The 13,816-nt window shown below is 39.1% G+C and overlaps 1 protein-coding gene and 1 non-coding gene across 3 annotated transcripts in view; both read left to right on the top strand.

Annotated features, from left to right (window-relative positions):
• HAUS6 (HAUS augmin like complex subunit 6) overlaps positions 1-13,816 on the top strand; it is a 22,407-nt gene extending 8,591 nt beyond the window's left edge. For both annotated transcript variants that reach the window (XM_033085994.2, XM_033085995.2), the window contains exons 6-17: positions 254-319; positions 443-494; positions 684-857; positions 1,459-1,640; positions 2,721-2,850; positions 3,414-3,495; positions 5,285-5,372; positions 6,605-6,689; positions 7,407-7,586; positions 8,430-8,562; positions 8,901-9,867; positions 13,008-13,816. In XM_033085994.2, coding sequence (XP_032941885.1) covers positions 254-319; positions 443-494; positions 684-857; positions 1,459-1,640; positions 2,721-2,850; positions 3,414-3,495; positions 5,285-5,372; positions 6,605-6,689; positions 7,407-7,586; positions 8,430-8,562; positions 8,901-9,835 — 2,107 coding nt within the window. In that variant the 3' untranslated portion in view covers positions 9,836-9,867; positions 13,008-13,816. The remainder of the gene's footprint in view (positions 1-253; positions 320-442; positions 495-683; positions 858-1,458; positions 1,641-2,720; positions 2,851-3,413; positions 3,496-5,284; positions 5,373-6,604; positions 6,690-7,406; positions 7,587-8,429; positions 8,563-8,900; positions 9,868-13,007) is intronic.
• Positions 6,397-6,528, top strand: LOC117011127. Its single transcript, XR_004420867.1, has one exon.

The following is a 13,816-nucleotide window of genomic DNA, read 5'->3' as shown; positions in this document are numbered from 1 at the left end:
CTTTGACAAAAGAAGTTCTGTGGACCAGCTGCTTGTACTTCAGTATTCTGTTCTCTGGTCTTTTGAAAGAGTACTGTAGAATTGCTGAATATATTTGTAGTTCACACTGATAATACATACTTGTACTAACTTATTGCTGCTGGGTATAAGAAACAACTGCCTCAGTATGTAGATTTTGAAAGAATGAACACGGTTGGTTAGTGACTGTAAGCAATTCTGATAAGCCTGTACTAGTTGTTCATTTTTTTCCTAGGATTTTAATTACAGAAATACGACAGACAAAATCTAAATATGAAGTTGCACAGAAGAAGTTTCACAGGTAAGTGTTTTCCCTTGTACTTAAGTTAGGATGTAAGAAATAGATTAGATGCTCAGTTTTATGAAATACGAACTATAATTTCACTGTAGTCCACTTGAACTTTTGTTTTGCATGTGCATATAGGATGAAACAAAATGGCCAAAACAAAAATGACACAACTGAGAAAATTCAGAAGGTGAGCATTTTGTTCCTGCTGTGGCAGTGTGTTAAATTGTAACATTTCTGCAGCACTTACTTGTCAGATAATGTTGTTTGCACTTATCTGTCTGTGATTATGCTAGCGCTTTCATCTGCCTTCGTACTCTATCGTTACAGGTATTACAGCAAACATTTTAACACACTGTTTTTGTCTTTTCCTATTAAGGTCCGCAGTATGTGGGCACTTATAGTGGAAATGCTTACATCTCTGAAAGAGGAAAAGGAAATTGTGGATTCTGTACTTGAAGACTGTGTTAACCCATGTATTCTAGATGGAACTGATGTTGTTTTGCGTCTTCCAGGGTTGTTGAATTGGAGCGTTGAAAGTTATAAATATGGTGTAAGTGGTTTTTGTCTTTGCTAAATTGCTTTCATTTAGTCCCCAAAGATGCAATTAAATACCTTAAAAAATTAAACAAGTGCTTAATGGGTTATTAGAGATGAGTGCGGAAGGATGCATGAAATACGTATTACTCACATGCAAAGATTTCTTGTTATTATAATGCTATTTTATATGTGTTATGTCTAACCCACTAACTTTTTAAATACTAAACAAATCATAAATACATTGATAAGTCTAACTTATTATAGTATTTGACTTCTTTGTTGACAAAAAAGACATTAAAGTTATGTTGACTGGTTTAACCGGTGCTTCAGCTAATTGGCTTTTGTTTCTATTCTGTAGTATATGATGGTGTTCATTTATGGTGTTGGTGTTGTTCATGCTGTATCTTTTGGGGCAGTGGTCAAACAGAATACCTCATTGGTTGAAGTTTTCTTGACTTGTATTGCTTTAGCATAGAACAGATTTTTTGAAAAATAAAACTGTCAGGACCTGAATCTAAGTGTAATTTACACTGTGTACTGGTTCTGACTACAGAAGACATAACTTTCTGATATTGGTACTATTCATTAATTACTTTCTTTTTGTTTACTTCAAGTTTTGTACAGGAAATTTATATGAAGATGGAAAACTGAATTTCCTAACAGTAATTCAGTTGCTAAATGAAGCCCTGATGACATTGAGAGATGAACATTGTCCATGTGAGTTAAAAACACTTGACAGAATTGAGAACTTGGTTGCATCCTACAGGAAAATACTACAGGAATTTAAAACAAGAAGGTAATTGTTGTGAAATGTTTTCTAATTGCTTGCTCTTAAATGGTAGTATCATGTCTACTGGAGTCTTTCCTAGAAAAATGCTACAACAAAAACATGTTGGTTCAGTCTTTTTCTTGTGCCTCTGGGAAAACTAGTGTTTGTTTTAATATTTATATTATAGTAATTTCACGACTATAAGGCGCACTGGATTATACGGCGCACTCCCGGGTGTTGGCAAATTTCTGAACTTTGTCCATATATAAGGTGCACTGGACTATAAGGTGCACTTTTTTTTGCAGTGAGGATCTGCGCGCAACAAAGTAACAAATTAGTAACAGAATCGCATGATGGCAGGTTTACTGGCAGGTGCTCAGTTTGCAAACATTTTTCACAGATTGGCGTAGCCTGTAAACACAGCCCAGGTGCCCTCCCTGTACCGCGGGCCCCAGCACTCCCTCCCACCCCCAGCGCCGGCTGGCGCAGCTCTTGTGGCACATGGCTGGCATGGCTCTCGTGGCTCAGCTCGCAGCACGACTCGCACTTCCAGGTTGGCAAATTTCCGAACTTTGTCCATATATAAGGTGCACCAGATTACAAGGCGCACTTCTGGGTTTCAATCAAAATTTTAGTCAAAAGGGTGCACCTTATAGTCGTGAAATTACTGTACTTTTAATTGAGATTCTCCTTTAGTTTACTTCACATATTTGCCTTTGTTTTGCTAATGTTTTAGTCTTTCTTCTTGGGGATCTCATTTGCTTGCTCATCTGATTTTTGCTTCTTTTTGTCTTGTTGCATGGATAAATTCTGATATTTTTAAAACTTTAATCTGTAACTAACTGCCTTAAGAAAATTTTATATGTTTGTTGTGTATATGTTTTAGTGTAGATTTTCCACTTCTGCTGTAAGAAACATGAAATCTACCCAGCATCAGGTTTTTTGTTTGTGAATTTCAGTTCTTAGTGTATGCATAAATGCATAAATAAATTGATGCATATCAAAGGTTTGTCAGGGTAAGGCAGAGTGCGTAATACTTTCCCTCTTTTTGTAGAATTGAGAATGTATACCAACAGTATCTTCATTTTCCATGTTTATATGTTACAGTCTAAGCAGAAAGCAACAGCATTGTGTGCCAGACCTTCAGTCTACTTCCAGAGAACAGGAAATCTGGGAGTCAAAGTGGAAAACGATTCTTGGCTGCAGTCCTTACAATTTAATCTTTAAAGATATTCTGGTGAGTAGTGTTCATTTTATCTGATTCTGGGAAGGAGAAAAGGGGGGAGGTGGGAGAGGATGTAGGTCTAAACTAGTGTTGCAACACCTCAGCTTTATATGTAAGGTATGTAAGGTTAGAGGATTCACATAGTGCAGTATGATTCTGCTGATTCTGCTTTAAGAAGTAGTGTTCCTCAAAGAAAATAGATTTGATCTGTGATGTGCTCAAGAGGAGATGTTGGGATGGTAGATTGGCATAAGAGTGAGCAGTTGGGGTTTTGTTTTCTTTCTATCCATCCATCTCTGGAAGCTGAGCTTTGTATGTTCAGTCTGAATATTTGCTAATTTCTGTTTTCCCCTTTTAAAGCAATGTATTTGATGAACAAACAGTAATTTCCATTTTGATGCTCATAATGACAGAGGTTATACCGTGGTGTAGCTACCCAGCAGAGAGGAGAAACTTCATGTTGAGTCTGACAGCTGGTTTGCAGAAAAACTGCTTTAAATAATTGTCTATTAATTGCTGTTGATAAACTGACTTTTTCTGCCTGCTTATGTAACTTTTTCTTTTCCTTTTGAAAGCAGCCTTTGAAAGATTCATCACTCCAGTCTTTCAGTTCTTCAGATGAAGATGAACACACTGTCCTTTGTCAGTCATTTTCAGGTGGGTGAACAGGAGAAGCTTCTTTTCCTTCTACCCACTGCTACAATAATTAAAAGTTTTGTGGAGTAAAGAAGGTTCCCTTCTTGCATTTGTAGATCATCTTTGGTAGTCTGTGGTAATTCGTTCTGAATGATTCTCTGCCAAAATTGTCTTGCATTTTTCAACTTTGTAGTATCTTGGAGATTCTCTGAAGCTTGGCAAAAACCCAGTCCTGAGCTGTTTGATATTTTGTTATTCTTGCACAAAGGATGATGAGACAGATGTCTGTGTACAAAAGTTTATTCATGGGTTTTAGAGAATACATTCAGTCTAGCAGAAAAGGTTACTTTGTGTTGGAGGAGTAATATAGAGACAAAGAAGGTAAAACTTTTCCCATTAACCATCTAGGAAAAGAAACTGAAAGTGTCCTTCCAGGTAGCTGTCTTTCCCTGCTGCATTCTGAAATACTTGATTCCTTAGTAAGTGTGCCATTTGATCAGGGCCTCACTTGATCTGTGTTGGTTGCATTTAGTCATTAGGTTAACAGTGTTGGTCACAGCTCACTTTGATCATTGCGCATGCTAATTGGCTGATGATCTGATGATATTTTACTGGGTGACCTCATTTTACTTACTGACCAAGTCCAGACACTAGTACAGAGTTAAAAACTATAAAGCAAGGAGGAAGACTTGAATCATGTCAATCATGTCATTCACAGTCCCTTTTAGGAAAAATTGGCATAGCAGACACGTATTGGAATTTCAAGATTCTAAACAAAGGCGGGAAGATCCTTTTGGTTACAAAGGTGAAATTCTGCTCCGGCCATCTGAGTGTGTGGGGGTCTAAGGCTAGAAGCTGCAGAGGAAAGACTACAGAACTGGATTTGAAACATAGTTTGTCTTAAAAATTTAAAATATTGAAGCACTGTACAATGATGCTGTGAGCTGGTAGAATCAGAAAGCTTGAGACAAACTGCTGTTTCTGTGACATTCTCTCTACTCTGTGGTTGAGATGCATTATTGGAGAATACTAAGCCACTAAGAAAACTTCTACCTGTTAATAGGGTCAACTCCAAAAACAAAATACTGACCTCACCTAACTCTGCTGGAAGTGAGCTTGGATTTTTGATGTGTTGTTGAGTTGAATGTGACAGAAAATGCCATTTGTCGCTGCAGAAGCTGAAACTTAGGATTTGTAGAGATCCACTGAGGTTAAACTTTGGCTGTGTATACAAGATGTGCCAGAGTTAGTACATTGTTCTAGACAGTCTGTGACTGAGGCATGTGTATCTTCAATAATGTTCAAAACATCTACTTCTGTAGCATTTACTTATGCAAAGCTTTGTCTTGCTTGGACTGAGGCAGCAAGAGGGATGAGTATATCCTCAGAGGTATTTATTGATTAATGCAGTTGAGGTAAAGGTGGGTGGAATTGTGCTTTGTGGAGTTGATTTGCCACACAAATGAGGTGTATGTGGAGGGAAGGGGAAAATGATGATGTGGCTGGGATTGTAGTTCGGAGGAAGGTAGAAAGTCTGATTGATATGTGCAGAGCAGCAGACAGAATCATGCGTCTTGAACGTGTGTTTAGGAACAACAGAAAGAGGTACTGGCTGCGGGTGGCACATGTGGCTACAAGTACTGCCCGACCAAAAGGATTGATAGTAGTATCCTTCTTATGTATTAGTTTCTTCTTCTTAAAATCCATCCAGTGAGTAATTACAGAAGTAGTGTGAGCGAGCTGTGTCATGTGGGAAGCCTAAATGAAGAAAATGGAAGCAATACTAAAACCTTTTGAGTTGCTTTTCTAGATAATTACATCTCTTGTCTTGAAGAACACCATGGGAAGAATGATAGCTCTTGGGAAACCATAAAGGATACAACACTACCGTCAGGATGGTATGCTTAATGAGAATTTGATAAAAAATAATAGAAAAAGTAGAAGTTTTCTTATTGAACTTGAGTCTTTTGCATCTCTTGAGTCTTAGTGGAATATTTCAGTAGCCCACTCCTTACATCACAGCACTTGGTTTAGCAATATAGTCTTAAAGTAACTGCTTCATTCTCCAGCTCATGACAGATTAATCAAATGGTTGCTGCTGAGTAGCAGGAGCAGCAGTCAAATTGGAAGGTTTTTTCCTTGCTTTTTAGCTATATTCTAAGATTCAAGAGACAGATAGAACAGAAACTTCTTTTCTCAGACTAAACGTTCTCTACAAGACCTTTTTCATTACTTTTCTTGAGAGTTACAGTCACATTTTTCTGTAGCAACTCTTCCTACAGTATCAGCAAAGGGTTTTTACACAGAATAGTGGTATCCTTGCAAGTTTTTTCCCTTTTGTCATTTGCTTAGTCCAGGAATATTTCATGACCTTTTGAATAATGCTGTCTTTCATAATATGACTCCTACAAATGCTTCAACGTTGCCTACTGAGAGACCAAGGGAGTTAGCAAATGCTGTCTGTTCTTAGACATCAGTAGATGTAGTTGCATATAAGTCTCAGAGGCTGTCAGAATAGTTAACAGTTACATCCTAGGTTTATTTCAGTGACTTCATCAGCATGGAAGTTTGTCTGCCTCTGAGGCTACAGACAGTAACATCAAAAACATTTTCCTAGCAAGTGAGAACTGTGTTGTTTTGAGAGCTATACCATTGGCATGAAACTTACCAGAAGTGATAAGGCTGTAGTTTTTGGTAGCCAGGTGATGGTCAAATATCAACAAGTTTATATAGGAACAGACCTGTGTATGCCAGAAATGGTTCAGACAAAGACTACATAGGAAAAGAATGTTGTCAAGTCTGCAGAAGACTTTCTAGTTATCTTTTATAGCAGAATGCAGACGACATGTTTACAAGTGTATTGAAAAATTGGTTCTTTTTCTGTATGCTAATCAATAGCAGAGTTTATTAATTTACTGGTTTTGGGAGGCTGATACACAACTAGGGCTAAAGCTGCTCTAATTGTCACACTGTTCTCCCTATAGTAAAAATTGCTTTCTGATGACCGGGACGAATTGAGGGAAATCGTAACGGACAGATACGGAGCACACAATATATAACAGCCTTGTAAGATTTGCATTAGAAGTTGTTTAATTTATCTCTAAAATTGTTGGGTTTTTTTTTTGTCTAGTGACTTTCTCTCTCCCTACTTGAGATGCTCCTCAGTGTCACCGTCGTTAGAAGTATCTGAAAATGGAGACCTGTTAATTGAAAATGTAACCTGTCTTTTAAATAAGTTAAACTTATAACCTGTCCTTTTTATATTGGTTGAAACTTTGTGAGAAAGACTTTGTGGAAGAGGGTTTTGGGGGTGGTTTTTTGCGGGCTTTGGTTTGTTTTGTTTGGTTTGTGGTTTTGGGTATATTTTTTGTTTTCTGAGCAGTATTTGAATTTGAATTAGTCTGGCATTAGTCTAACATTTGAATTAGTCTGGCAAAATTGTAAAAGCTAACTCTCAGTAAATTCATTAAGTTTTAGACAAGAACAGTAGGAAGTAGGTGCCCTTGTATCTGACTTCCTGTTTAACATACAGTGTGTGACTGATGTCCTGATTTCAGAAGCAGTCTTTTGGATGTAATCAGTGGTCAGGCTTTGTTTCTTTTAGTTGTAAATTAAATTTAAGGGTTAAAATGTGTAAAAGCAACTTGGATATACAGTTATCCATTGCACAACTGTTTACTGTACTGTGGTCAATGTAGTTGCAAATGAGTCATCTGTGTTGTATGTTACACTTATCCTGGTCATTACTTAGGTCCTATTCTGAATACAGTTGTAAAAATATTATGTATTATGTATATTATGTAGGAATTTAAGACTGAAATATTTTTGTTGACTAAATACTGGGGCCATTGCAGTTCAGAATTTTTACAGCAGTTCATGCTAATATCCTTGCTTGCTTTTAAAATTACTAATATTCCTGTGTATTCCTGTAGAACTTGCATAGTTGTGTGGGAAATAAAAAACCTGCGCCTCCAGAAATCTTAAAAGATGGAAAGGAAGAATTCCCCACTTCAGAAATGGAGGAGAATGCAGGCGAAAATGTTACCCAGCCAAAGTCTCCTATGAAAAAAGACAACCTTATTGAGAAAGCCAGAGATGAGCTGGCAGAACAGGTTAGTAATTTTTTTTGTTGTTTTTAAGTAAATGATCACTAAGTTCAGGCAACAAATGACTAATTATAACAAAAGATGTCTCTTGTAATCCCCATACATTGAAAGTTACCTTTTTCTGCTAGATAGTTATCAGAGTAATGGAATTTTAGAGTGGACTGATAAAGTACACACTTGAAAGCATGAAGTTGGTGCAGGTATCATACTTAAAAATCATGGTGAAGTGAATAGCATGTTCAGTAGAATCATGGTATGATTACGCTTCAGTCTATGAAGTACACTGCATATATTCAGAAACAAAAAAACCTGTTGAATTCTTAAGTTACACAAGTATTTACCAGGGACTTGGTAATTTTAAGCAGGAATCTAAGTATTTTTCCTTAAAGGTATTTTATTTAATATTTGACTGAGGAATTCCTTCACGAGAGTTACTGTAAAATGTACCACATCTTATTTTGGAAAGTGAATTGCATTTTTCACTGAAAGGATAGTTATTTCTCATCTGCTAAAGTTTTTGATATATCTGAATATATCTCTTCATGCTTACGAAGTTCTTGGCTAATGTCTTAAATATATTCTATCTGAGCACACTTTCTTATTTGAATGGTGGATTCAGAGATGATAAGTGAACTGAGAATTTAACCTGATTTCAGTCCCTATCTTCATTTTGTGCTTGTAGGATACTATGGTCATTGTGAACCTAAGCAGTAAATAACAGAAAACTTACAATATTCCAAATTCTCTAGATGATTTGGAGAATGAGATTTATTATGAACCATAACTTACAGAAATGAAGAGGTTGTAGTTTTTCTTCCTCAGAACTTGCTGTTCTCTAACTTCCTACAGATTGCAAGGACAGTGTGTGAGTCAACCTACAGTGATGAAGAAAAAGGAATTGCATTCGATGATCTCATTAGCTCACTGTCTTTTAACCCATTTTTAACAAGGAAACAAATACCCCGAACTCCAGAAAATCTGCGTGAGTTTGAAACTCGTTTTAAATGCTTATTGATAAAAAATGTGGTTAGATCATTGACATGTCACACAAGAAGAAAAAGATAATTATTTCAGTGATGTTGCATATTTTTCTAATGGCTCACTCTTGTAACATAACACAGTAGACATAATAAGATGTGACTACTGTGAATTCGATTTAAGAAATTTTTTTCTTGCATAGAACCCCCTTTGTGTTGAGGAAACAAACTTTTTAAAGCAGCTATACATATTCCCTCTTGGATTGCTGATGTGACTGAGGGGACAGAATAAAAACAGACTGACTGAAAGTACTAAGATTTTACCTTGGTTTGTTCCATTTAGTTACTGAAATTAGAAGTTCGTGGAGAAAAGCTATTCAGACTGAGGCCTCATTAGATCTACAGCTGTCCTCAACTGAAGTGGTGTCAGAAGAATCTTCAATGGATGCTGCACCTAGTGTGCTGGAGGAAGTGGACTCTAACTTCGTGTGCTCTGAACGTGCATCTCCTCTTTCTGACCTGGGTCCTCCTGTGTCAGAAAATAAGTCTCAGTTAAGTTCTACAGAATTTAGTTCTCAGGAGCAGGTGAACATAAGTCATACATTTGAGTCTTCAGATTCAAAAACATCTGGAATTCAAGAAAGTGAGAGAAGTGACTCAGAGGAACTAGGTAGTTCTGCTTTGAGTGGAAGTTCTTCAGAAGATGTAAGCCAGACTTCGCAAAATTTAGAGAAGAGCATGAATATTCCAGATGCTTGTTTGAAAAGTGATAGTAGAACAAACACGCTACCTTCAGACCACTGTCGCAGTTTTCTAATGCTAGGCCAGAATGTATCTACATTAAATTCTGTCAGTCACGAAACTGGTGACATGGGGATATTGAATGAGACACTTCCAGAATGTGATACAGATCTCAGCATATCTGCATGCTCAGACTCTTTTTTTAGTATGGACAGTGAAAAGTCAATGGATGACTCAGAAAATTATGAGAATGTTGAAAAATTGGACCTAGATATACAGTCCCAGTCCAACTCACATGAAGTGCTAAAAAAGACTCCATCTAAAAGGGACGAGTTGCTGCATCAAACACATAATAGAGACGAATATGAATATTGTGGAGCTGAACTATATATGATACCAGAAGAAGAAGAGGAAGATGATGATGGTCCTTCAATAAATGAAGGATTTACCAAGATGCCATTACCAAACTCTCCTAATGAAAGCAGATATTCCCTATCATCTTTGCTGGTATCCTGTCAACAGATGGATGGTACATGAAGTCTCATTAAACTTACTACATAAATTGAAGGGTAAGTGTGTTCTTAATGCATCGAGATTTTGTCCATTCTATCACTGGCTATACTACCATGAATAACCTCTGAGTAGTTGAACTGTGCTGTGGAAGTGGAGGGTATTTGTATGCTTATTCCTTATAGAGGATGAGACATTAAAATAAAGGAAACATGTTTCCTTTAGTCTAGAATTTTACTAGCATCTTTCAAGTATGAGAGAAGATGTTCATCTAACTTTCTGCCATAATCTGGACCTGTTTAAAAAGAAAAAAGCCTTAAGGTGCAATAACTGCAATCTGCAGTTAGATTTTGAATCATCTGAAGTTAGATTTTGAGAATTCACAAAGATAGTTTAAAGTTTTGTGTTTATTCTGAACAAATTTAGCTATTTAGAAATGTGTCATGATCATTAAAACTTCTGTGAGTTCATTAAAGTGTTGATAGAACTATCCTGCATTCCAACCTGCCTATCCTCTTATTCCATTTCCAGCGTAAGTGTCAATTGTTTAAACAGTATTGCTGTATTTAGTTACGTGTGAGGTTAGATTGTTGAAATGGATTGATAAAAAAGAACTGGTAATGGAGGACTGCCATGAAAACAGATGGTATGCAGGGATGTGATGAGGCAGGCCACTGCCCACTTGGAATTGACTCTGGCAGGGTATGCCAGTGGTAAGTACATCATTAGGAAAAGGAAGATTAGGTAACCTGTGGGGCCATTGTTGAAGCAAACGGGTGTCCTGGTAACAGAAGACACAGTGAAGGTGGAATTAGTGAATGCCTTCTTTGCCTTAGTCTTTACTGTTGAAGCTGTCCTTCAGGAATCCCAGACCTCAGAGGTAAAGAGGAAGGCTGGAGAAAGGAAGACTTGTTGCTGGTCATTAAGGGTTCAGTTAGTAGTTAGCTAGACTTAATGCCCACAAATCTATGGGCTCCAACGGCGTGCTCCCATGGATGCCATGGGAGCTGGTAGATACTGTTGCTAAGCCATTCTCCATTAGGCTTGAAAAATGGAAAACAGGAGGTGCCTGATGACTGGACAAAAGCCAGTGTTATGTTCAAAAGGGCAGCAAGGAGGAACTAGGAAACTACTGGCCAGTCAGCCTCACCATCATCCCTGGAAAGGTGGTGGAACAGATTGCTCTGAAGATCATCACCAAGCATCTAGAAGAAATGTAGGTCATCAGGAATAGTCAGGATGGATTCACCAAGTAGTCAGGATGGCTGTTGGGAGTAGACAGGTGGAAATAATAATTTACCAATAGCCTTCTGAGATTACATGGCAGGATGGGTTGGCTAGGGGAGAGCAGTGGATGTTGTTTGCTATTAAAGAAACTTCCCAGTCTGGCCATTGATGAGACTCTCTGGCAGTGTCATTTCCAATGTCAGAGACTTTCACTGTTGGGAGTGAAGCCCCTTCACAGTGGGTGACTCCAGTGCCCTGCTTGACTCCTCACACAGCCCAGACTCACATGCAGTCAGACCAGGTTTCCCTTAGTGGTGTCTCAGGTGTCCATAAAGACATTTATTCACGGTGCAGTAACACAGAAACAGCTTGAACTGGTGCCTCTGAGCAGGTTCCCAGCAAAGGAACCGTGGATCTTTTAAATCCTCGGTCTCCCTGCATGCAAGTCTTGCTCTTCCTCCTGAATCTACAGCTTCTGTCCCCACTCTCTGTGTCCATCCACCTAGATGGTTACCAGTCTTCATCTCTTGTTAGCTAAAAGGTGGGCAGTTCCCAGCTCCTGATGTGTCTCAGTGTCTGTTTACCTGGCTGCTGTCACCCATATTCATGCCCCTTGATATCCTTAAATTTTGCAGTTCACAGCTTCTTGTCTCAGGCTACCACCCAAAACTCTGATTGCATCTTAGTCATCAGCTTGGGTGTCCATCTTCATGGGTCTGATGGTATCAGTACTACCTTAATTTCAGCAAGGGTTTTGACACTGTCTCCCATAAGATCCTCATAGGTAAAGCTCAGGAAATGTGGGTTAGAGGAATGGACAGTGGGATGGATCAAGAACTGGCTGAATGGTAATGCTCAGAGAGTCATGATCAGTGGAGCTGAGTCCAGCAGGAGACCTGCAGTCAGTGGTGTTCCCAAGGGATCAATACTGGGACCAATCTTATTCAACTTGTTTATCAAAGACCTGGAGGAAGGGATCAAATGCACCCTTGGCAAGTTTGCTGGTGACACTAAACTGGGAGCAGTGGCTGATCCACCTGAAGGCTCTGCTGCCATTCCAGGACCTGGATCAGCTCGAGGGCTGGGCAGAGAAACCTGATGAGGGTCAATGAGGGCAAGTGCTGGATCCTGCACCTGGGGAGGAGCAGCCCCAAGTGCCAGCACAGGCTGGGGCTGAGCTCCTGCAGAGCAGCTGTGTGGAGAAGGACCTGGGGCTCCTGGTGCATCACAAGCTGTCCATGAGCTGGCAGTGCTCCTGTGGCCAGGACAGCCAAGGGTATCCTAGGGTGCACTGGGAAGAGTGTGACCAGCAGTGGAGGGAGGTGATCCCTCCTCTCTACTCAGCCCTAGTGGGGCCACACCTGGAGTGCTGTGTCCAGTCCTGGACTCCTCAAGAGAGACAAGGAGCTGGTGGAGAGGGTCCAGTGGAGAGCCGCAGGGAGGATGAGGGGTCTGGAGCTTCTCTCTTATGAGGAGAGACTCTGGGATCTGGGTCTGTTTGGTCTGGAGAAGACTGAGAGGGAATCTCATCAGTACGTAGAAATATCTCAAAGGTGGTTGTCGGAGGTGCCAGACTTTTCAGTGGTGCCCAGAGAAGAGACAAGAAGCAATGGCCGTAAACTAAAGCACAAGAAGTTCCACCATAACTTTAAGCAGAAATTCTTTACTCTGAGGGTAGCAGAGCTGAACAGCTGCCTGGGGAGATTGTGGAGTCTCCCTCTTCAGAGACACAGAACCCACCCAGACACATTTCTTGTGTCACCTATTTAGGTGACCCTGCCTTGGTGGGAGGGGTTGGACTGAATGATCACCAGAGGTCCTTTTCAATGCTAACTATGCTAGCAATTGATTGGAGCACTTATCAAAATTAGAATACCATTTCATATATGCTTTATTAATACATGTGAAACAAGTATTTCTGTCTTAATAGTTGAATACTGCAGAGTGCAAACTAGTATGTTTTCTCTTTCAGATATGAACAATGGAGTTAGAAGCTGAGCATGAAGGAACCCTCATCAGGATGGAATTTGTAAAACGGCAGCGTAACCATAGCAGTGCATTTATGGTTCACTTGAGCATATAGCATCTTATCCAAGTGTTGTCTGGATTGGGAAGTTGCACTTCTTTTGGCGGAGACTATTCCAGTCTCCTTGTTTAGAAGTGTCACTTGCCTGCTCTGGCACTGCCAATTTCATGTCATCCATTGTGACTTTCTATGTACAGCCCATCATTTATATACAGAACTGTGTTTTTCAAGCATATTTTAAACAGCAGATGTTGAGTAAAATAACCCTAGAAAATGAAAAAATGAAATGTCACAGAAGAAACAATGAAATCTGTTAATTTGCTTCTAATCCACATCTCATACCCCATCCTAACCCTCGACTCAACAAATTGAAATTTTACTTGGTGCTGTACATTCCATTGTATTCATCTCTCTTACTGACACTTCTGGTCTGTATTGCCATAAATTCTACCTGTTGATAGAGGCTCTTCTCTTTTCCTAAACTTTGCTGGAGTGCGTATTTCTTTAGCTGTGCTGTTGAATAAATGCTTTACACTAAAGTTATAAAAGTTAACTGCTTGTGGTAGTGTTAATACTACTTGATTTTAACAACTGTCATGCACTTACTATGTTGTGATGTAACAGGGAATAGAGCCTGTGGTAAGGTGAGAAAGTACAGCTTGAGATTCCAAGAGGTAAACTTCTTGTAAAAGTACCGACTCCTAGCCTAATGTGTTTAGAGGCATTTTTGAATAAAGTTGTTATTCTGTTCTGGA

The sequence above is a fragment of the Catharus ustulatus genome, chromosome Z (genome assembly GCF_009819885.2).
Source record: "Catharus ustulatus isolate bCatUst1 chromosome Z, bCatUst1.pri.v2, whole genome shotgun sequence".
Taxonomy (NCBI): domain Eukaryota; kingdom Metazoa; phylum Chordata; class Aves; order Passeriformes; family Turdidae; genus Catharus; species Catharus ustulatus.
The sequence above is the reverse complement of the archived record's forward strand: the minus strand, read 5'-3'. Positions and strand labels throughout refer to the sequence as shown.